Raw genomic sequence first — 22,652 nt, 5'->3', positions numbered from 1 at the left:
AAAAATGGAGATTATAATACTTGAAGGTTTTGAAGCGTGAGAGCGTATTGATATTTTGTGAATGATACTTACCCTATAAAATTGTAAAATGGTAAATGCATGCAGCTTCATTATGCATTGCCAAAATTAGCAAGCTTCAGATCATCAGATCAGATGGCGTCAAAAGCTTATATAAAGCTTATATGTGTGATGTCCTCCAATCTACTGCGTATGTATGTATGTAGATCGGATCAGATGGCGTCAAAAGCTTATATGTATGATGTCCTCCAATCTACTGCGTATGTATGTATGTATGTATGTATCAGGTATATATTCACATAAACAAAAACATTGGATTTTGTGCAGCTTCATAGCTAGGGCTGATAAGTGATCGATCGATATAGGGCTGATAATGACTAAGAATCTTTTCATAAGGACCAAACGAATTAATCTTTTTATTCTTATATATTTAATTCAAATTGTATTTAGGGATTTTTTGTCACATCCCGGTCCGGGACGGACCACTTCTCGGACCCGCTCCACCACAGTAGCATGATATTGTCCGCTTTGGGCTTACCAAGCCCTCACGGTTTTTGTTTTTGGGTTTGGGAATCCGAAGTCAGTGAGCTCCCAAAAGGCCTCGTGCTAGGTAGGGATGAGAATATACATTTAAGGATCATTCCCTTGGGCGATGTGAGATGTTACAATCCACCCCCCTTAGGGGCCCAACGTCCTCGTTGGCACACTTCCGGCTAGGGATTGGCTATGATACCATTTTCACATCCCGGCCCGGGGCGAACCATTTCCCGGGTCCGCTCCACCACCGTAGCACGATATTGTCCGCTTTGGGCCTTGACCATGCCCTCACGGTTTTGTTTCTGGGAACTCACAAACAACTTCCCAGTGGGTTACCTATCCTGGGAATGCTTTGGCCTCCTTCTCGCTTAAGGCCTTGTGTTAGGTAGGGATGGAAATATACATTTAAGGATCACTCCCCTGAGCGATGTGGGATGTTACATTTTTACGGATGGATCGACTCATACTATGGTTCATAATTTTTAATCATGAGATTGTTAATTGAGGACAAAATCGTTAAAAATTAACGATTAAGAATTTTGAACTACGACAAGAGCTAGTCTACTCGAGTATTTTTGCTTCATTATCAATTTCATGCTTTCAGCCTCTGGTAAGAAATCTTCTAGTCCAATGAATTGCTATTAAGCTATATCAATTCAAACATAAAAGTGTAAGTCTATCAATCTAAACGGCAATTACAATCCTCTTTTTACTAAATTACTGATTCATGCAGTAAAGCAACGAAAATTTCTTATAACCAAGTTAGAATATATTCTCCTCTTCATACCTCTCTTGTCACGTAAAAAAAAACACAAGAAGATGAGAGTATATTTCGTTCCAAGTTTCTGTAAAATTCTCCCCCCAAAACTGCATGCATTGTTATTGCACATGAGAGAGGACATGCATCACCTAGCATGCATATTCCTTAAATTTGGCTACAGTTACGGGCATAGTGACAACACATGGTTAGGCTATATTGCTGCGGTGCATATAAATATTCTATGTATCTTTGTAGTAACCGACCTAAGTTTAGCCATATGGGTGACCTAAAATTCTGTTTGTTTGCATCTCATGTTTTGGACTTGTTCTACAGGAGTTGGTGGTTAGTAGGCACCGCCAAAGGTCTCAGTATATACGTAAGTTAGGCAAATTTGGACCAAAAATATGAAGTTTTGGACTTGCCAATGAAAGTCTAATTACGGGAAGAAAAATGTTAGGCAAGATTAAGAAAAACACCCATGAATAATAATGTGAACGACAATTGACTGCGGCACAAGAAATACATATATGGTTGGATTTTGGTGATTTTTGATAGCCATGATCTTTAAGATAAGACATAAAAGACAAAATGTTAGATACTTGAAATACATTAATTACAAAGTGAATCCTACAAAAACTTAGATCAAAATGTGTATCTCTAAATCCGAATTAATATATAATTGGTGTTATCTACATACTCTTTTTACCTCTCATAGAGTTGATTCGTATAAGCGTCACCTCTAATTAAATTTTAACGATCCAAACCGTCTATTTTGTAAGTCTTGATTCATAGGTCTTACTTACAAAAATTCAATACAATTCGAAACCATTTTCTCATTTACTTTGTCAATTCCTACCTTTTTTAGAACATAATGTTCTTCAATTTTCTTTGAACTCAATGAAAAGCCTCCAATATTTCTAGTTTGATTAATATTTTGCAAATATGATCTATAAGATGCAACTTGAAAAATAAACGATTTAACCATTGAAGTCTAATGTAGTATGAGCCCACAACAAATCTCCATTTAAAAAAAAAATGGAGAAGGATGTGTGTGTATCGACTATGTACGTATGTCTCTATATTATTCGTTTCAAGTTTGGTAGGCCTACTTCGTATAAAGTTTGAAGTCCAAGCAGTCCTTTCGGAGAATCCAATGGAACATGGCTTGTGCCAATTGCAACCGTAGTTAGTTAGCTATCCAAAAGTCAAAATGGGCACCAATAGCACACATCCTTCACAAAGTTAAGCTGTCTAATTACCTGACGAATCTCTAAAAGATTCCTAATTATTAATTATATGTTCGATCTAATTACCTGAAGAAAGAGATGAAGAAAGAGATATACTGTTGGTTTAATTACCTGATGAAAAAATATACTGTTGGTTTAATTACCTGACGAAAGAAATATGATTTAATTTCTCTTCCGTCGGAGGGCTTGACCTAATCATAGCCCCTAAATTTAATTATACAATTTGGAATAAGAAAATCCTATAGTTAATCATTGCGTGTTGCATAAAATGTGTTCAGGGCAGTGTTTCATGTGTACTTTTCCTTGATTATATTTTAAAGGCCTAATGATTTTTATGTTTGAGAGTTTGGCTGTCTGCACAACTTTTTGAATGCAGAGAGAGATCAAGGTCATTGCCGTAGCAATATGTTATGAGAAATTAATTAAGAGAACTCTATTAAAATGAGATTTTTTATGAATTTTTTGTTATTTTTGACATAATATTTTATAATGTTAGTATTAAAATTAAAGTTAAAATGTAAAGTGTTAAAGAGTTCATGAACAATTCTACTTTTATGAGAGCCTCGTTAGCATTATCCTTTCTCTATATGTGACTATGCGGCCAAGTCACTTAAATGGATATCAAACCAATTATAAGCCGAATCGCATGCCACAGTGACAATACATTTTACAACGGGACTACGCTGAAAATTTTCCTGTACATTTTGGCAAAGACGATGATGATGGCATCCTACAACGTTGAGGACAACAACTTGCATACAATGGACTCAGTCATTTAGCATTGTGTTCACACAACTATAAGATGTTATGTATTTATTCTAATCCGACTATAGCTCAATCTAATTTAGTGTGAGTGTTGTCACAGTCATGTAGATTAACCGAAATTTTTCTGCTCATCTTGTATTACTCGTCTGATATTTTGTAAATTGAGATACCCACATTTATCCCAATTGGCTTGGAGTTGCCTAGTGGCTGCACTGTGTCATGACCTAATGAGGGGTACGAATCAACTAGTTGAAATTGTTAAGGTATCGATTGATGAAACCAAACTAACTACAGTCCTGCTATGCTACATTGTGTTGATTACTAGTCCAGAATCTCTTTCACTATCACCCGCCGCAATGGCTTTCTTATGACTTGTGATATGGTCCGACATAGACATCCACCACCATCATCACTCCCACCATTGTGCTTTTGGGCACCATGAAAGTCCAAGACAACCCTTCACAAAGGATCAAAGTTCTTCGAGGCTTTCATGTGGCTCTGAATTAAATTACATGGATGGCGTGCCAACAAAAGTTTAGACTTATAAGGAGAGATAACTTCTTATGTGTATCTGAAGCATGCAGAGAGGCGAATTCACTTTGGGACAGAATGGGTCAGCTAACATCCAAAACTTAGAAATTCTTTATGGAATAATTGAGTACTACATTTTGAAAATATGATATGCATTTGAATGGCCTCTAACTATTCGACGAATTGCCTATGCGGCACCAGGCAGGGGAGTTGCTAGCTTCATGCCTTCTTTGCTATGGGCATCTTTCAATATGCTCACTCGATATATGTTAGCATCTCTCGGCATGTTCGCTCAAAGATTATTAACATCAGTTGATATGCTTGTTTGAAAGTTGTTAACGTCTGTCGACAGACGTGTAACTTGAAAAATGACCTCAAATTTGCCAAAACTCGATGAAATACCAATTTTCATACTAGAAGCATGTCTAAACCAACTTACAAAAGCAGGCCACTTTTTTGTACTTGTGCATAATATAACGATTACGGTACGAAAACTTGTAATCAATTAAGTATATATAAAATTTATTTAAACAATCGACACATCTACATCGATCAATTTTAAACGTAATTTTATAGTTGTACAAGGATAATATATGAATTTGATGATTAGCCTCAACAACAACTGAGAACTCAGTTGATGATGTTTAGTGGTATCCAACTTTGTCAACAAATTCGGAAGCTGATTCCCAGCTCAGTGTCAATAATGCATCTTTAAACAAAGCTTTAAGTTTGTTTTTAAGTAGCTTAATTCTGTATGGAAAACAGAGAATGCATGTGCCAATTATGAAACGATGACGTACCTTACTGAATGGCTCCACACACTAAAATTATATAAAATTATCTCCACAAATTCAAGGTTGGTGAGATACCCTATAATATAAAGTATATATGAGCACTTATGTGAAATTTTACAAATCATGAGATGGGTTATAAAAAATTAAAAAAATACGTTTATCAACATTTAGTTCACTATATAATTTATAAAATATAGTTTAAATAATTGGTTTCTCTAGCAAATACACTGAGTAGGATTCTCTTTTCTTCTAAATTCTCTCCTCTCTCACTTTCTTCTTTTTCTTTCCCTCTCTATAAAGAAGTTAACACAAGACATTGATGTAGTTTAATTATGGCCATTCAAATAAAAAGTCTCAATAATATTAGAAACTGAACCTTCCTCATATAAATCGCATATTATTCTATTATCTCTATGGCCAATGAATGTGAATCTTATAATGGTGTAATTTGATTAAAATGGTCTTTAATCATTATAGTTTGACATTCTTTAAAGCAACATTTTTTTTCTTTTATACACGCATAAGTTAGGTTGCTCTATTCAAGTTTACGTTCAAGATTAACAACAATTTGAATAGAGTTGTTTGGCAACTTATCTATACGTGCATATTCCAAAAACATGTTAATCACACTCATTAATGTGAAAGTTCCATTAGCTTGATAGTTATGCCAAAGTTTCTTCGCAACACCAAAAAAGTCTAAAATATTAGTTTGGCTCGTACTCTGCGATCAATGAATTAACGGTCAAAAATCTCAACATATATTAAACCATTTGACTCATGTACTCATGTGTATGACAAAAGAGTCAAAAGGATTTAGGTTTGGGTTGGGTTTCGGTTTCAATATTTGAAAATTTTCTCAGAAACCAAACGCTTCTAAAGCCTAAAGCTAACTGAAAATCACTGTCATTGTTACAGCTTTCCGATCCCGATTCTCGAGAATACCAAGTATAAACCTCCATTTTCTGATCACAATTTTGGGTCTGCGGACCACTTAACTGATAAAAGTCCAACACCAAACTCATCTCTTCCCAACACTTTCTGCATCAAATCCTTACACCTCTGTCTCTCAGGTTGCCTGGCGTCAGCCAGCACCTCTCACCTCACTTCACCACCACAGTAACAAAGTTTATGACTTCATTTAAGCTAACGCTATTCCTACTTCATTTTACTTTTTACACATTTTTATTAAATTTTATTTAATAATTTTCTTCAACTCATTAGATTTAACGGTTAGAAATTAAAAAAAATGTATGACAGATAAAAAAATATGAAGAATAATTTTAGCTTTATTTTATACACTAAATTGACTAGACCATTATGCTCTTTTTCTTTGTTAATCTTAAATTTATTTTTTATAATTTAGTGTAGAATATTGCTCGAATTTAAGATATCATTTTTATGAAAACAGTGCAAATCTCCGAGAAAGAGTAAAAAGAAAAGAAGAAAGTAAAAAAAAAGGACTTAAACAGAAACCGAAAACCTCGTCTGCTTCCCACGAGAGGGATTTTCCATAAATGAAAAGCTCCCGACCCCAGGACTCAATTTTTTTCCCTTTCTTTCATGTCATATCATGCATCTCTTGCAATTGGCAGCTAGTAGAGAGAGAAAGTGAGAGGATAGAGAGAGGGCTTTAAGCCTTTAACCCCTTCTCACTCTTCTCGGCTGAACTCCACCCCACGACAGCCAGCTCATATTTCGTTCATTCATATTTCATTCAACCCCATTACCAACAAACCTCTCACCCTATCTCTCTCATCTCACCCACACTTTCTCTCTCTATCAAACTCTTAACGCTTCCATTTTTTTCCTCATTATTTTTATCTTTCTACCTACAAAAAGACTACAACTTTCAACGTTTTCCTCCACCAGATCTCTCGGAATAAATCCATGGAGATGCGTGCCCCTTTGAAACCCTTTTAATTACCGCACTCGCTTCTCCGTCCCTCCCTCCCTCTCTTTCTTTGTGGTTTTCTGGGCTTATTTTTCTCGAGTTTTACCTCTTGGTCCCAATACAGCCCAGAAAACCCATGTTATTTTCTTTGATTTTCTTCCGTTTTCTCTGACTCTTCCTTCGATTTAACCTTCTGGGATTTCTGGGTTTCTATCAAGACTTCACCTTTTTAGAGAGAATCGAGAAAATGGCGAATGGTGTAGAGAGAGAAAGTGGGTTGGTGCTGTTTAGCGACGATGAGCTGAGAGAGATGAGCGGGGTGAATAGAGGGTCGGACCATATAGAGGTCACGTGCGGCTGCACCAGCCACAGATACGGTGATGCAGTCGGGAGGCTTAGGGTTTTCGTTAATGGTGACCTCGAAATCACCTGCGAGTGCACCCCTGGCTGTCAGGAAGGTCTTTCTCTCTGCCGTTTTGATCTCTCTCTCTTTGTTGCTTTTTGGGAAAAAGGGTTTTTATTTTTAATGCATGTTGTTTGCGTTTTGAGCTTCTTTTAGTTCATCGTAGACTGGGTTTTGACGTTGATGGCTGCAGTCTGTCTGTCCCTTTCCGGTCTGCCTAATCTGTTGGGTTTGTATTTGATGACGACGAGCATTTGCTTTTGCTTTTGCTTTGCAAGCTGTTCACTGTATTTTTGCTGGGTATACAGTTGAGGTGTATGTTGTTTTGTCTCACTGAATGCCTTCTCCTTGCTGGGTATACAGTAGCTATATGTTTGCCTACTCTTCATATGGTGGAGTCCAGATGGTTTCTGGCTTGTTTGTGGAGTAAAGAGCTTTTCTTTAAGTTGGTGTATTGACAATGAAACCTACATTGCCAGTTTCGTGGCGATCACAACTTCGTAATTAGATTGTTTTTCGAGGTTTTGCTTTCGAATGTGTCCTGAGTTCTGTTCTTTCTCTTCTACAGAGTAAGATGTCGTAAAGTTGCATAGCTTGGTTTAGTCATTGTAGGGTTTTGCATATCTTTCTTTCGTCTTTCATGTGTTTATGTGGTTGATGGAATTGCTTTTTCATCCTTGGATTACGGGCTTTGATAATCCCATGTGTTATTTCATGGGCAACCAAGCTTATAACTTTTCAAGATTGGCTATGTTATTTGATGTCCCTATGCGCATCTGGTTTTGTTTCTACAGTGCTATTATCAATAAGCACTGAGTATATGGCATGGAGATTTTAAGATTACCTCTTTTCTGACAACCGAGGATCCGAAAGTAGTGCATCTTCTTTCACTTAGTTGCAGATATTGGGTGTGCCATATCTCATTTTTTCCATAATATAGTTCATGAGAGAATTCCACAAGATTGCTTCCCGAATCTGAATTTGGCACACACCCGAAACATTAGAGCATCTCATAACAAGACTCTTATGTCTTTATGTACATTGAATTGCCAGTATCTTTTTCTCATATAAAACAACTTAGTCCATCAAGGACAGTTGTTCTGTCTGTAGAGCAAATTGCTGCCTTTAAAGACGTAGTCTTGACCAATAATGGAGACCACCTGCTTACAACCTTTGTGTACTGTCAGCCTTTTTTGTGGTTCTAACAAGTTAGAGGTGAAAACATTAGTATTTATTTATGTAGTTCGTTTGATCTGTTGATAGTGTCAAGAAAAAATGGTAGAAGTTGGTATGCATGCGATTTAAGTATTGTTTAACTACTTTAATGGTCATGACGAAAGCTCAGATTGAGGTTTCGTGCTTATAACCATCTTATTTATTTCCCTTTGTATTTCAATCACTAGGAAAACTGACTCCTGCCGCATTTGAGAAACATTCTGGAAGAGAGACAGCTAGAAAATGGAAAAATAATGTTTGGATAATTGATAATGGAAAGAAGGTTCCGCTGTGTAAAACAGTGCTGCTCAAGTACCATAATGAGGCATCAAAAAGTGCTAATGGTTCCCACAGGTCCAACAATGGACGTGTTTGTCACCACGATGAGTTTGTTTCCTGCACTAGATGCAACAAGGAGCGCAGGTTTCGCCTCCGGACAAAAGAGGAGTGTCGGGTTCACCATGACGCTTTGGCTGATGTGAATTGGAAATGTGCTGATCTGCCGTATGACAAGTATGTTCCTCTCTTACACTGAACAAATACTTTTACTTGGTATTGATCAAGTTGTTTTCTCTCTTATACTAGAAGCCATGAACCATTCATGAACCATGCACTAATTCTAGTTTTATCTCACAGATGTGAAATATATGAATAACCTATTTGTTCCATCCTTCTGCTAATGGATTTATAGTTTAGTATGGTTTTTAATATGCTGTGCTATCAACAGATTTTTGAACAATTGAATGTTGTAGCTTCTATTGTGATTGCCTATTTTATGTTTATGTATACTGTTCATCCAGCTTCATGGATTTAGTTGGGAATTAGCCGGACTAGCTGTTTAAAGATGGATTGCAGCATCGTTTCTGGAAAATTGACTCTAGCTATTACTCTCTAGGGTAGAGTAGATGATGTTTGTGCTTATAGACACATCTTCTAATGGTAGTTTGTTGCCATTCATCTCAAGGATAAGAAATAGGCATTTAAGAAAGCACTAGGAAGCAGATAGGGACTTTTCGATTGGGGGAGTAAAATGTAAATAACGATGTTATTCCATTACATACACCAGTAGGCATTTTAGCTTAAGACGGTAGGTTGTAAACCAGTGCGCACACCCAGTTGCAAAACACTGTTGATATGTTGTCGTTAACGTATATGCTTAAAGGTTCAGTAATCATAATGTGAACGGTTGTTTCTGTACTTCAGGATAACTTGTGATGATGAAGAAGAACGAGCAAGTCGAAGGGTATACAGAGGCTGCACCCGTTCTCCGACATGCCAAGGCTGTACTTCTTGTGTGTGCTTTGGGTGCGATATCTGTCGTTTCTCGGATTGCGGCTGCCAGACTTGCACCGACTTCACAAGGAATGCTAAAACTTGAATTACCAGTCTGCAGTCCTGATATTCTCTTTTGATCATATGGGTTACTTGTACCCTTATCGCCCCATTGGAAGCACCTCCACCAGCCCCACATTGGAAAACCTTCAAGGGGTAAAAAAAAAAAAGGATTAAAAAGCAACTTCCAATGACTGTTTCCCAAGTTCAATGTCTCTTGTTCTCTTGACTGATTAGAACCTTCTAATTTGATAATTTATTCTCATCATTAATATTTTGTTACTTGGTGATATGTCTGTTATATTTTCTTTAAATTATTTAAGATTCCTTGAATTGATGTATACTTCGATTGATATGCCCCTTTTTTACTATCACTTGAACCTATCCGCCCAAGACACAGAGATCCTTGCATTCAAGTACTGTACGTGTTTGTAACGTACTCTTACCGACTAACAAGAGTATAAGTTTGGTGAAGTTTACCGCTATACGTCGTCTCTTGTTCAATAATGCATTGTCATGTGCAAGTTTTTCTTCGCATGGCAATGTGTTATTGGATTGAGACATTATTTGGCAGTGAACTGGTTCCATTGCTCTTATAAATTTGGGGCTTGAAAATTTGCTTCCACTCCACAATAAAATGAGTACGCTTGAGAGGATTAACTGAAAATTTTCTACGTTTTTACTAAACCAAAATTTGTCAATGTTAAAAATTAACTGCAACCAATGCGGATGTGGCATTTTAAATGGAGAACATGTTCGCCATCTGTTCTTCCATATACTGGACTAGCAAATACAAAAACGATAAAAACCGAAAACAAAAAACCAAGCAATTTCGAACGATGGCTCTTCTCAAAGCCTATTTGTAAATTCAGTGTGCTTGGTGCATCAGAGCATGCCATAACTTTCACCTCGATTGCTGCCTACCTCTTCCCCTTCCAAAATGACGACCCCCTCGATGGGAGGGTCTCCTTCCACGATTAGAAGATGCGCCCCGACTAAATTGCTGGCTGTCCAAGTTGCCTGCATTTGCAACAGGTAGTGGCATATTCTGGTTCTGTTCGGCACGTAATCCGTTTGACGGCATTCCTTGTTCTGCATTGAACATCGGGTGAGTAGGTTGGCCCTGTAATCCCATCCCGAATGCGTTTTGGTTGAAACCAAGTTGACCCACCAGCCCCTGTGGATACATAGGTCCTGCAAAGGCATTGAATTGTTGGCCTGGAATGGGTTGGCCCTGTAAACCGATCCCAAATGCTGCCTGATTGAAGCCGTGTTGACCCACCATCCCTTGTGAATATGCAGGTCCTGTAAAGGCGTTCAACTGTTGACCTGGTAGGACAACACCAGCCTGCTGATAGAACGGCATTCTGTTTGGAATAGACATTTGATACGAATATTGAGGATTATACTGTGGAAGACATGGCAAACCATTATTTATAACTCCGTTAGGGAAGGATGTATTTTGTGGTTGAAACGACGTTCCATTTGTCCACAGTCCATTTGAAGTTGCGTTGATACGAGCAGGCGGTGTAGGAGCTGGAAATGGTGGAACTGATCCAGTCCCACTAGCCAATCCTTGTGATACTGCAGAAGAAGATGGTGCAGCTGGAGAGAAATGAAGATGGTGTTGATTGGGAGGCTGCTGACCTGCATCCGTTGGTGCTTTCTGGGGTGAAGGTTGACCACTATTCCAAGGTCCCGGCTTATTTTTACCCTTCTTTCTGTTGTATTTCTTGTTGCCAGCATTTTGGTTACTCATTCCCCTCTTTGACATTTTTTGCATCCTCCTGTATTCAGCCTCTTTCTCATCATCTGAAAATTCTGCCTCATCAGATATCTCTTCATCATTTGCACCAGATGCATCATAACCCTTTTTGTAAACATCCTTGTTATTCAGCACATGATCTGCAAACTCCGGAACAAAAGAGATCAAAGTGCCCGCTTGTATTCCACTAGGGATTTCACTTTCTGAATTGTATCGCACCACATAATAAGGCTGTATCACAGGTCCAAAGATTTCATCTATCAATCCCAACGGAGATCTGCTTTCGGTTATCCACAAAATTGAACCCTCGTTTAGAGGGTTGTGCTTCTTGACCCCTTCTACAATGACTTGGGTACCAAGAACCTGTAAAAATTCAAATTGTCATCAAACTGATGTAATTGCAGGCATCAATACCACAAATCACAATATGCACCTTCTGGAGTGTCACCTAGATTCTAAATTTTCAATGACACCAGAGATTGATGAAGTTCAAGTTCTGATACAGGCTTACTTGCACAATCAAGATAAAAAAAATAGGTTTCACATCATTATGAACTTACCGATAAGACAACTCCCACAGGTTGCGTCTGATGATGTGGTTGCAAGGTCACCTCCACTGGAGGAATTGGGGGAAGCACCTGCAAAATTCAAAACAATCCTGTCAAGCTATTTTGAAGCAGTAATATATACTCCAGAAAGCTAATTTCACTAAAGGTTTTGCAAGCATTGCATGTTTTAAGATATCAAAGAATCGAGAAAATGGCAAACAGAAATATAGAAAGCTAATTCCACCGAGGATTTGCAAGTAATGCAACTTCAGAAAAAGTTGATTTTTTGTCATGCGTTATTAATTCCAGAGCAACCAAACAAGCTACTTAATTCACTAAAGGGTATTCTATATATCAGACCAAAATACCGAAAATCCAGAATACGACTTTCTTGCTTGCTTAAAGATGATCCTAAGTACCCTTTCTTTTCCCCGATCCCAAACCAAAGTCGGAAAAGCCTCCACCATAATAGTTGAGGTTGGCTATCTTCTTATCTGCACTAAAACGAAATAAACCTGTACTCCTCACCTAAGCCTATCAGTAACGACCTAACAAAACCGAATAGGGACTCTATGTCTACCTCTCACCAATTGTTCATAGCAGCTTATCAATTGAAATATGCACAAATCCATTAAGTTCTCCTAAGTAAGAGAGAATTGAACAATTCTTTTTTTTTTTCTTTCTTTCTTTTACCTCAAGCTCATTCTTGGACCTAATGGGTCCTTTCAGATCTCCAAGATCATCCTCATCGCCGTCTCCCTCATCAAAAGTTTCAGCATCGGTCCAAGCAACCAATTCATCTTCATCTTCATCATCAACAATTTCATTATCTTTATCGAATGTCGTATCTTCCTTCTCCCCTCCATCAGCATCCCTTATCTCACCTTCTTCCATTTCACCACCCTCGTCGCTCTCCTCCACCTCCACATTCATTTCCCCTTTCCTGTTTTCCTTTTCATCATCATCACTGCTGTCATCATCACTAGAGCTACCACTCTCAGACGACGATGATGATGACTCCGAACTCTCACTCTCAGACTCCGAGCTTTCACTCTCGGACTCACTATTCCCTGCTCCACTCTTCCCACCATTCCCACTCACCATTTCACTCCCCACCCTAGTTTCGCCTTCGAACTTCGACTTTGAAACCTCACTCTCATTCTCATTACTCACCGGTTCCATTTCCACGATATCACGCGTCACTATTTCACTCTTCACACCATTCCGACCATCAAGAACCGAACTTTCTTCACACCCTCCAAGCAAATTAACCTTTCCCAACTCTTCCGCAATCGAACAACCCGAATTCTCCAACAGTTGACCCTCCAACTTCACCACACAACCAGACCCAAAATCAATCGGCACAGATCCACCACCTGCCGGCTCTAACCCACCTCCAAGATACTCTGCTTCAACAGCATCAGCCTTAACCTGCCCTGTTTCGGCCATATCAGAACTCGGAATATTCTTGAACCAATCCTCTATGGAATCAAAATCCAAGAACGAATCTGCAACCGACAAGTCTCGGGGATCAACGGGATCGGGCGGGTCCTTTAAATTCTTGGGCTTTGAAGCTCGTTCGAGGTCTTCGAGTGTTAGCTGAGGGATGAGCCCTACCATCTGTGAGCGTACGAAAGAAGGAATTGGGTGGGGAAAATAGACGAGTGAAAATCCATGGGAACTGAAAAGCAGAGCGAATTTATAGAATTTGGGGTTTTGGGTTGGAAACGGTCAGGTGCGCTTAAACCCTAGCTAGGGTTTTGAACATTTTTCAGACGAGAGTATAAAGATGGCCGAGTGTTCGGTAAATTAGTTATTTAAACAAAAAATAAAAAATTTGAAGGAGCTCCTACGACAACGTTTCATGGTTTCGTAAAAAGCCAAAGTCCTAGATTAAAATATGGGTTAAAGAATGAGAGCCTTAGACACACAAACAAAACTTATATTTCATAAAATTTCACTAGTTTTGAGTTATTTTATGGAGAGACAAAAGTTTAAACCCGAACAAACCAAATCCAAAAACGAACAAACTAGAATTTTGAAATTTCAATTCATGTCCCTGATATACCTGTTACTTAACAAAGTCTATTTAGTATAAACGTCAACGAATTTACACCCCTTACCATTAGCCCAATCCTTCTTCGACCATTGTTGCAAGAGCACTTTCAAAACTATATGTAGAATCAGTTTGTATTATTTATCAGTAAAATCAATTTAACTATTTGTAGAATCAGTTTTGTGTACTTTATTAGTATAATTAGTTTGCTCTACCAAAAGCAAGCATCCACCGAAGCAATTTTCTTTCTTTTTATTGGCAACAAAGCATAAATCCGAAAGAAAATGAAAGATTACATACATAAGAACATCACAAAATCACGAGACCTTAGCTATATCTGCAACTAACAACCAGCAACAAAGAGGAGCTTGCTGCAAAAGATTGAACTCAAATTGTATGATAACCCAAATGAGCCAAATCTTAGTGAGAAAATTCCTTTCGTGAGAAAATTCCTTTCATGATAAATATGTCAAATTTCACAAGGCTAACTTTAGTGCATAAGAGCACGACAATTTAATACTAAACTTCTCATAGGACAGTGATCCAATTTGCATTTAAAATCAACTGTAGTGAAAATGTAGAATCAATTTTCTTCATATCCATTTGATTCCATCCACAACTTGCATCATCAATTTTCTTCATAAGGCGTCATTTTATCTAAAGCATCCACCGAAAACCAACCTTTTAGATCAAATTTAAACCATGTGTTGTGTCACCAATAGGAAATAAATATGTTAATTAACACTTAAATAATAATTTCATCATCCACAAACATGTCATATGATTTACATAATACAATTTAAAATAGATGGTCTTCCTAGCATTTCTCTTTCCAAATTCATGCTTGTATATTCCAAGAAATAATCTTGCATCATTGATTCCAAAAGACTTCTCCAAACACCCCATTTAAATTAGTGTGATGACAATCTTAAACACCCATTTTCATTTTGCGATGCCTTATTTAAAATGTACCGAACGAATCTATTGCCGATGTTTTTGTCCAATAATGCATTATTATGTGCAAGTTTCATCAATATGACAACGCATTATTAAACTGGAACACCTATACCTCATCAACTGTTTTATGGAGTCTCCACACACTTACCCACTATCAAAAGTCAAAAGATTAGTATGCATTTTCCTTATATATTTGGAGAAGTTTTTCTAGTGTGCCCGGAACACGGTTTATTATACCAAGTGTCATAATATAAATGATTGGAAATTTTTTTTGTCAAGTATCCAACGACTTATAATATAATAATTAGTGAGTTAGGCCATATTCACGGCACAACAAAAATATCTTGCATAGTATTTATTGCATACAGAAGGAGCCAGATTACGCTGAAAATGAGGGGCCATGTGAGTGAGTAGCACAAGGTTTATGGTTTTACTTTCACCCCTCAACCTAACACCAAACTTTGCCTTCATTTCATCTAACCGAATTTGAATGTCGACTTCCAAGTTCCAACTGGCCTCTGCCTTCACCTCTCTATCTCTACTTAAATTCCCCACCATGAACGCAACCACCCGCAAACCAAATATAAATACACCGATGCAATAAAACATAAAAAGAAAAATATTAACCAAATAAAGATTTGCTTATAGGTATCGCATTGGGTTAATTCGCGCAAGTATAGTCATTAGGTGGAGTTAGAGTCCGACGCATTGCACTAAGCGTAAGAAACTGTCTCTAAAACAAGAAGTTTAAGCGGCATTTGGTATGCTGGATTGAACTTGCGAGAATTGCACTGAGAAACGTGGATAACACAAAATAAAAGATATGAAAAGCAACCGTAACAAGCAAGAGAGTACGAATTACCCTTTTTGCTAGAAGAAACATGAAAAATAGCCAACAATCTATCGGTAAGATCGAAGAATAGCTCCACAGAAAGTACATATGATTGCTTTCCAAGATTTCCAATAAAACGGGACGTAGCAGAATCTTGTAGCGGTCTTCATGTCCGCCACGCTCGCTCCTCCGCCGCACCGCGAGCATATTCCCGCCGCCGGCTTGCTCCCCTGCACTTGCCTCTTCTGATCCACCAGAAAACAAAACACCACCATCCTCTTTCAGTTTCGGTTTTGGTTTCGGTTTTTAACTAACTTCTGAGGAGGGAAAAAAAAATTGTGAGATGTTGGCTTTGCAGCTGAAAATTAAGAAATGAAAATTTCCTTATATATGCATCAGACAAGTTATACATCGAGCAAGTTTTGTTTGCATTGCGTCGCTTTTGACCGTTGGATGAGTGGGGGATGACGGATCGTTCGGTTTTGGGGAAATAGAGTAGTTCGGGGTTTAAGCGTTACGGATCATGCAACAAGGCCACTATATTTTTGCCAGCTGGCTGGGAGTCATGGGAGATGAGATCTTGGCCGTACATGTGGTGGCTTGACGATGATCCGGTGATTAATATGGGGTCTGACGGTGAATATGTGGGTGGCAGTTAGTAGGTCTTTCGGTTGGCCGAGTTAAATGTTCAAATCCAACGGCCATCCGTCTTCCAAGTGGGAAAAAAATGGAGTTGACTTTTGTTTGGCTGCTGAGAAAATTGGAAAGGAAAATTGACTTTACACATGAGGCGGTTGGAAACATTATTAATGTGTCTAATGATCCATCCTTTCAATTAAATGACTTATTAGGTCAAATGTAGCAACTCACAACTAAAAAATGATGTCCATTTTAATTTTATGGTGTCATCAAATTGCATTTATAACTTTCGTTATAAAATCAATTTAACCAAGTGAGAAAGATGGTGATAGAAGAACACATTTTACCCTCATGTGGAAAATTGCTATCGCACTCAATTTTCTTGTTATCATTGACGTTTCAGTCGAGTGATGTTTTCTTTTTCTTTTTGTGAGTTGAGGATTTTATGTTCGATTTTGATGAATGAATTATAATTGACTTATTAAGTTGGTAAACTAACATATGTATATATGTAATCTTATGTTCGACTTCAAGAGATTGAAGATATGCAAATGAAGGAAGCACACCAAGTGTATTTTTAAATTTACCAACATTTTTACCGAAAATTAGTTCCTAAAATATTTACAACAAAAGTATTTTCAGCTATTTTAAAAACAATCCGGAAAATCCATGGACGAAAAGAGTTTCCAAACGGCTATATATTTTCAAAAGGTCGTTTTCGCCGGTCGTCCCCAGTTTTTCATGAAGCTCGTCTTCAAACGCCATTGCAGCTCTCTCACCTCCTTCAATCTTCAAAACACCAAAACCCCATCACCCAAACAATCCAAAATCCTCCAACTCTGCAAGTTGGGCTTACTCCCCGATGCGATTAGGGTCCTCAACTCCATTGATTCCGGCGAAATCACCCTCAAACCGATCCTTTACGCTTCGCTCTTACAAACTTGCACCAAAGCCGTTTCATTCAACCATGGCCTCCAAGTACATGCCCATGTCGTTAAGTCCGGCCTTGAAACCGATCGGTTCGTTGGGAACAGCTTGCTTGCTCTGTATTTCAAGTTGGTTCCGAATATGTCCGAGACTCGGAGAGTGTTTGATGGTCTTTTTGTTAAGGATGTGATTTCTTGGACGTCGATGATCACCGGGTACGTTCGGGCTGGAAAGCCCGGAAATTCGATTGAAACGTTTTGGGAGATGTTGAAATTTGGGATTGAGCCAAATGCCTTCACTTTGTCTGCTGTGGTTAAAGCTTGTTCGGAGATTGGGGACTTGAGGCTTGGCCTGTGCTTTCATGGAGTTGTTTTCCGGCGTGGGTTCGATTCGAATGATGTGATTGTTAGTGCTTTGATATACATGTACGGGAGGAATTGTAGGTCGGAAGATGCACGCCGGCTGTTTGATGAAATGTCTGAACCAGGTCCTATATGCTGGACATCAGTTATTTCTGCCTTCACGAGAAGCGATTTGTTTGAGGAAGCATTGGGGTTCTTTTATTTGATGCAGAGAAATCATGGGTTGTCGCCGGATGGTTTTACTTTTGGGACGGTATTGACTGCTTGTGGCAACTTGGGGAGGCTGAGGCAAGGTAGAGAAGTGCATGCTAAGGTCATTACATATGGACTTTATGGGAATGTGGTTGTTGAGAGTAGCTTGGTTGACATGTATGGAAAATGCGGGTCAGTAGAGAATGCCTGGCGTGTTTTTGATAGGATGTCAAAGAAGAACTCAGTTTCTAGGTCTGCATTACTAGGGGTGTACTGTCAAGCTGGAGACTTTGAATCTGTCGTTAAGCATTTCAGGGAAATGGAAGAGGCCGACCTCTACAGTTTTGGAACTGTCCTTCGTGCATGCGCAGGTTTGGCAGCTGTACAACACGGGAAAGAGGTTCACTGCCAGTATGTGAGAAGGTGTGGTTGGAGAGATGTTATTGTAGAATCAGCTTTAGTTAATCTTTACGCAAAGTGTGGCAACATAGATTTTGCCCGTAGAGTTTTCGTGAAGATGCCAGTTAGGAATTTGATAACATGGAACTCCATGATTTGTGGGTTTGCTCAGAATGGGGGAGGTGAAGAAGCTCTTAAAATATTTGATGAGATGATTAACGAGGGGATTAAGCCCGATTATATCAGCTTCATAGGGGTTCTTTTTGCTTGTAGTCATGCAGGTTTGGTTGACCAAGGACGAAGCAACTTTATTGCGATGACCAAAGATTACAGGATTAAACCTGGCATTGAACATTATTGTTGTATGGTAAATCTCCTAGGCCGTGCGGGACTACTGGAAGAAGCTGAGAATTTGATAGAGAATGCAGATTGCAGGAACGATTCGTCTCTTTGGGCAGTTCTTCTAGGTGCTAGCACAACCTGTTCGAACCTTGCTACCTCAGAGCGCATAGCGAAGAAAATGATAGAACTAGAACCGGACTACCATCTGAGTTACGTTCTTCTAGCTAATGTGTATAGAACAGCAGGCCGATGGAATGACGCCTCGGAGATTGGGAGGATAATGCAACAGAGAGGGGTTAAAAAGATGCCGGCTAAGAGCTGGATTGAATCCAACAGTCAATTAGGTTCTAATCTTCGTGTCGGAGACGTGGAAATTCGTAGTAGAATCAGATTTCCTGTTGTTTAGGGGTATTATCTGAAAGTCAATACATGTTCTTCCTCGCATTCCATGAAATATGAATGGTTCCCTTTTTGCCCTACTATATCGGAAAAGAAAATTGCGCTTAGTGTTGGGGTATTGAGATTTAATTCAATAAAATTGGGAAATACAGTACATGTTCCGCCGAACCTGGCCCATTTAAACGATACAGTATTAGATGCACGAATAAATGTGTTTCTGTACAGTGTGACACCACATGGAGTTTATCACATCAAAATAATTACAAATCCTCTAGCTCTGAAGTTGCCTCAGCAGACTCGTCTTTAGTTTCGGAACCCGTCTGATGGTCTGAGTAGAACGCGTATCTCATCTCTTGGCTAACCAATTTGGCAAGGTCATGCCTGTTGGCATCTGTATAGGCATCAAGAACGGCTTTGTACAAGGAATGATTTGGCTCTGTCTCTTCATATTTCAGCTGGCTGTATATTCGCTTCACACCTTCAAGCATACCAGCTTTTCCATAGCAACGTACTAGGTTAATATACGTTACAACGTCTGGTTCCAAGTTTTCATCCTGCATTCTCATGAACATGTTCAGAGCCTTGTCGATCTCCCCAGCCGCCCCATAAGCATGTATTGCAACATTACAGAGAAAAGAATCAAGCTTTACATCAGCTTTTGTGAATTTTTCACAGGACTCGAGCGCCAAAGCATGCATACCCACCATAGAGAAGACAGAAGTGATGATAGCTTGCCTAGAGTAAGGTTTCCCTTCATGGTAGGATGACTGTAACTGCGTTACTGCTTCAATGGAAACACCTTTTTTCAATATCGTGAATAATATTTTAAAAGTCCCGATGTCTGGCAAGAGTTTCCGAGTTACCATCTCATGCAATAATTCGCCACATTCCCGTAGCTGCCCGTTAATGGCATAACATGACATTACCTTGTCAAATGAACCGCAGTCCCTCACTAGACCTGACAGTTTCATTTCCTCTGCTATATCAATGGCTTCATCAAGCATGCCCACACTCTTGTAAAGATATATCATGGTCGCATATGTTATCTCATTTGCCCAACCCTTGGCTCTCAGTTTTTCAAAAATCAATTCGGCTTCAGTCACCATCCCACGATCTGCATAGAGATCGATCATGCTGTTAGATGCAACAATATCTAGGGCACCCTCTAGATCTTTCAACTTCTCATAGAGTACTTTCGCTCCATCAAGGGAGTCCACCTTACCATATGCCTTTATGAGGGAAGTAAGAACTATTTGATTTGCAGAAATCCCAGATTCTTCCATGTGCCGAAAATACTTTAATGCTTCCTCAACTCTGCCAGTTTCTACAAATCCGTTGATCAAAGAACCATATACAAATTCATTTGGTTTGACCCCCGAATTTACCAAGTCTTGGTACACATCAACTGCATCAGAAAGCTGGCCAAGGCGAGCACAGCATGCAATAAGAGCAGAGAAGGCTAGAGAGTGCGGCTTAAAACCCATTTCCCGCATTTCAGTTAAAACATCCCTTGCCTGGTCCACTAAATCACCTCCTGAGAACATCTGAATGAGAGAATTATATGTGCAGTTATCGGGCCAAGTCCCATGATTTCTCATGCCTTTGAAGAGAGAAAATGCTTTATCATAAAGCTTTGCCTTGCCATAAGCTTTGATCATGACGTTATACTCCACAACATCCTTCTTCTGTCTTACCAAGTCTTTCTTCCTATAGAATACTGCCTCAGCTTCAGTCCAAAATCTCTTTTCAGCATATGCATCTATAATTGCTGCACATGTCCTTGATGACAGCTCACCATTCAACTGACATTTCTCGTAAAACAACTTTGCCCGAACAAGCTGTCCTTCATTAATATACATCTTGATGACACCAGGAACAGAATGCTCATCGACACGCACACCAGATTTCTCCATATCCTGAATCACATTCTCCACTTCTCGGACCATGTTTCTCTCACATAACACATGAAGAATAGTCCTGTGAGATACAATATCTGGGGAAAGACCCACCTGTCTGATCTTTGTATAACAGTTCAGAGCAGCATCAATGTTCCCCACATCAGCATACAGAGATAGAAAAATGTTATAAGTTCTCGTGTCAGGAGAAATTCCACGTTCTTCCATCTTACTAAGCAAAGTTTCCGCTTCCGACAAATGACCATGACTTCCACAAGTAAAGATCATAGTGTTGAAAGTTATAACATCCATTGGCACCCCAGACTTCATCATTTCTCCAAACACATTAGCAGCATCATCAAGACGCCCTGCCTTCCCATACAAATCAATCAAAGCATTATATGTAGATGCCTGTCGTGGTTTTCGATCAGAGTTCTGTGTATCCAATGAGGTCGTAATCTTTGACGTGGGAATTCTCCCACCTGTCTTGAAAAGTTCAGTGGACAAGAAATGCTTAAAACTAATAGGCTCTGAGTCAGAACCATTTACAGAGTCACCCATAGAATCCAAATCGAGCTCATCGAGCTCAATCTTCCCAGTGCACCAATCTTTATAAAACTTGTCTGCCCTATCAAACTCTCCTGCATCCTTCAATGCCCGAACAACTGTATTCATGGTAACATCATCCGGAAACATTCCCCTCAGTTTCATGTGCTTAATCCACAAAAGTGCTTCCTTCACAAGGCCTGCTTTCCCATACACATCAACGAGCATTGCATATGTGTTGTTTGTTGGCAGAACACCCCTTTTCGCCATTTCAATCCAACAAAGCCTCAATTCATCCCACTTCTGAGCCCTACCCAGTTTCCGAAGCACCACATTATAATGTATTACATTGGGAACATACTCTTTCTGTGACTTGAACCACTCGAAAACGCGCAAAACCCTCTCCCAGCTCCTTTGTTCCTTGAGAATAACAGTCTGTTCTTTCGGATTCAAATTTTCACCTAACGAATTAAGTGTCTTTTCAACATCTTTTTGGGACTCTAGAGATCGCAAAATCGAAGGCAACACGCCTCCATACCCCTTCTTCTTACCATTAATAGAAGAAACTTTCGTGGGAAAAACCAACGATTTAGAATGACACTGAAGCTTAAACCCTACCAAAACCCTAGAACCTCTCAAATTCTGCTTCTGAGCTCGTGAATTCCCAATGTTTTCGACATTCGGAGAATTGGGTAAGTTAAATTTTAGAAAATTCCTAGCTCCGAAAAGACATTGATGATGATGAAGGTTGCGAAGCTTACTTGGTGAAAAAGTGCGGCTGTGAATTGAGCTCTGGAAACTTTCTTGGCCTAATTCCATGGAGCTATAACTCTGGCTGTGGAGCATCATTGCCTGCTTTCTACTCTGACTCGTCGGCGGTGGGGGCTCGCCGGTTTTTTCAGCTCAGAGAGTGTTATTAGGGTTTTTCCTGCCGCAACCCCTGCAGGCTTGTCCTCTCATGTAGGAACCAGATGAGCCTCAGGGCCAAAACCGACCAGATACTTTGAAACTTTTATTAGAAATTCAATTTGTAACCTAAAAAAGAGTTTTTTTTTTTTAAAAGCATTTGACACAGGCTTATTCTTAAAGTGCTTTTGTGAGATAGAAACACTTCTGAGTTATATTTTATCGACTAGAATCAGAAGTGCTTTGATGGTCAATAAGCGTTTGAACGCTTACAAAATTAATTCAACATTAAATATGAGTACTTATTTCATAATTACTTTTGAAGTATAAAAGTGTATGAAAATTAAATTCAATGAATTTAATAATTACTATTCAACTAAAATCCATCATTACT

The 22,652-nt window shown here is 39.0% G+C and overlaps 5 protein-coding genes across 5 annotated transcripts; 2 read left to right on the top strand and 3 right to left on the bottom strand.

Moving 5' to 3' along the window:
- Positions 1–6,214: 6,214 nt before the first annotated feature.
- Positions 6,215–9,775, top strand: LOC103419817 (protein ULTRAPETALA 1-like). The gene is made up of 3 exons (XM_008357908.4): positions 6,215–7,001; positions 8,350–8,674; positions 9,365–9,775. Exons 1-3 carry the CDS (start codon positions 6,791–6,793, stop codon positions 9,537–9,539), a joined length of 711 nt encoding a protein of 236 aa, XP_008356130.1. The 5' UTR covers positions 6,215–6,790; the 3' UTR covers positions 9,540–9,775.
- A 374-nt stretch (positions 9,776–10,149) lies between these two features.
- LOC103435460 (uncharacterized) lies at positions 10,150–13,598 on the bottom strand. Its single transcript, XM_008373858.4, has 3 exons — positions 12,500–13,598; positions 11,819–11,896; positions 10,150–11,621 (listed from the first exon to the last, which is right to left on the bottom strand). The coding sequence occupies exons 1-3, from the start codon at positions 13,424–13,426 to the stop codon at positions 10,398–10,400; spliced, it is 2,229 nt and encodes a 742-aa protein (XP_008372080.2). The 5' UTR covers positions 13,427–13,598; the 3' UTR covers positions 10,150–10,397.
- Positions 13,599–15,565: 1,967 nt separating this feature from the next.
- Positions 15,566–16,005, bottom strand: LOC103419815 (uncharacterized). Its single transcript, XM_029107947.2, has one exon. It carries the CDS (start codon positions 15,924–15,926, stop codon positions 15,720–15,722), a length of 207 nt encoding a protein of 68 aa, XP_028963780.1. The 5' UTR covers positions 15,927–16,005; the 3' UTR covers positions 15,566–15,719.
- Positions 16,006–16,960: 955 nt separating this feature from the next.
- On the top strand, positions 16,961–18,991 carry LOC103419860 (pentatricopeptide repeat-containing protein At1g03540). The gene has a single exon (XM_008357948.4). It carries the CDS (start codon positions 17,032–17,034, stop codon positions 18,916–18,918), a length of 1,887 nt encoding a protein of 628 aa, XP_008356170.3. The 5' UTR covers positions 16,961–17,031; the 3' UTR covers positions 18,919–18,991.
- A 30-nt stretch (positions 18,992–19,021) lies between these two features.
- LOC103419814 (pentatricopeptide repeat-containing protein At1g73710) lies at positions 19,022–22,423 on the bottom strand. Its single transcript, XM_008357905.4, has one exon. It carries the CDS (start codon positions 22,199–22,201, stop codon positions 19,172–19,174), a length of 3,030 nt encoding a protein of 1,009 aa, XP_008356127.2. The 5' UTR covers positions 22,202–22,423; the 3' UTR covers positions 19,022–19,171.
- Between the last annotated feature and the right edge of the window lie 229 nt (positions 22,424–22,652).

This window comes from Malus domestica, chromosome 09, assembly GCF_042453785.1.
Source record: "Malus domestica chromosome 09, GDT2T_hap1".
Classification (NCBI taxonomy): Eukaryota; Viridiplantae; Streptophyta; class Magnoliopsida; order Rosales; family Rosaceae; genus Malus; species Malus domestica.
This window is presented reverse-complemented; position numbering and strand designations above follow the sequence as displayed.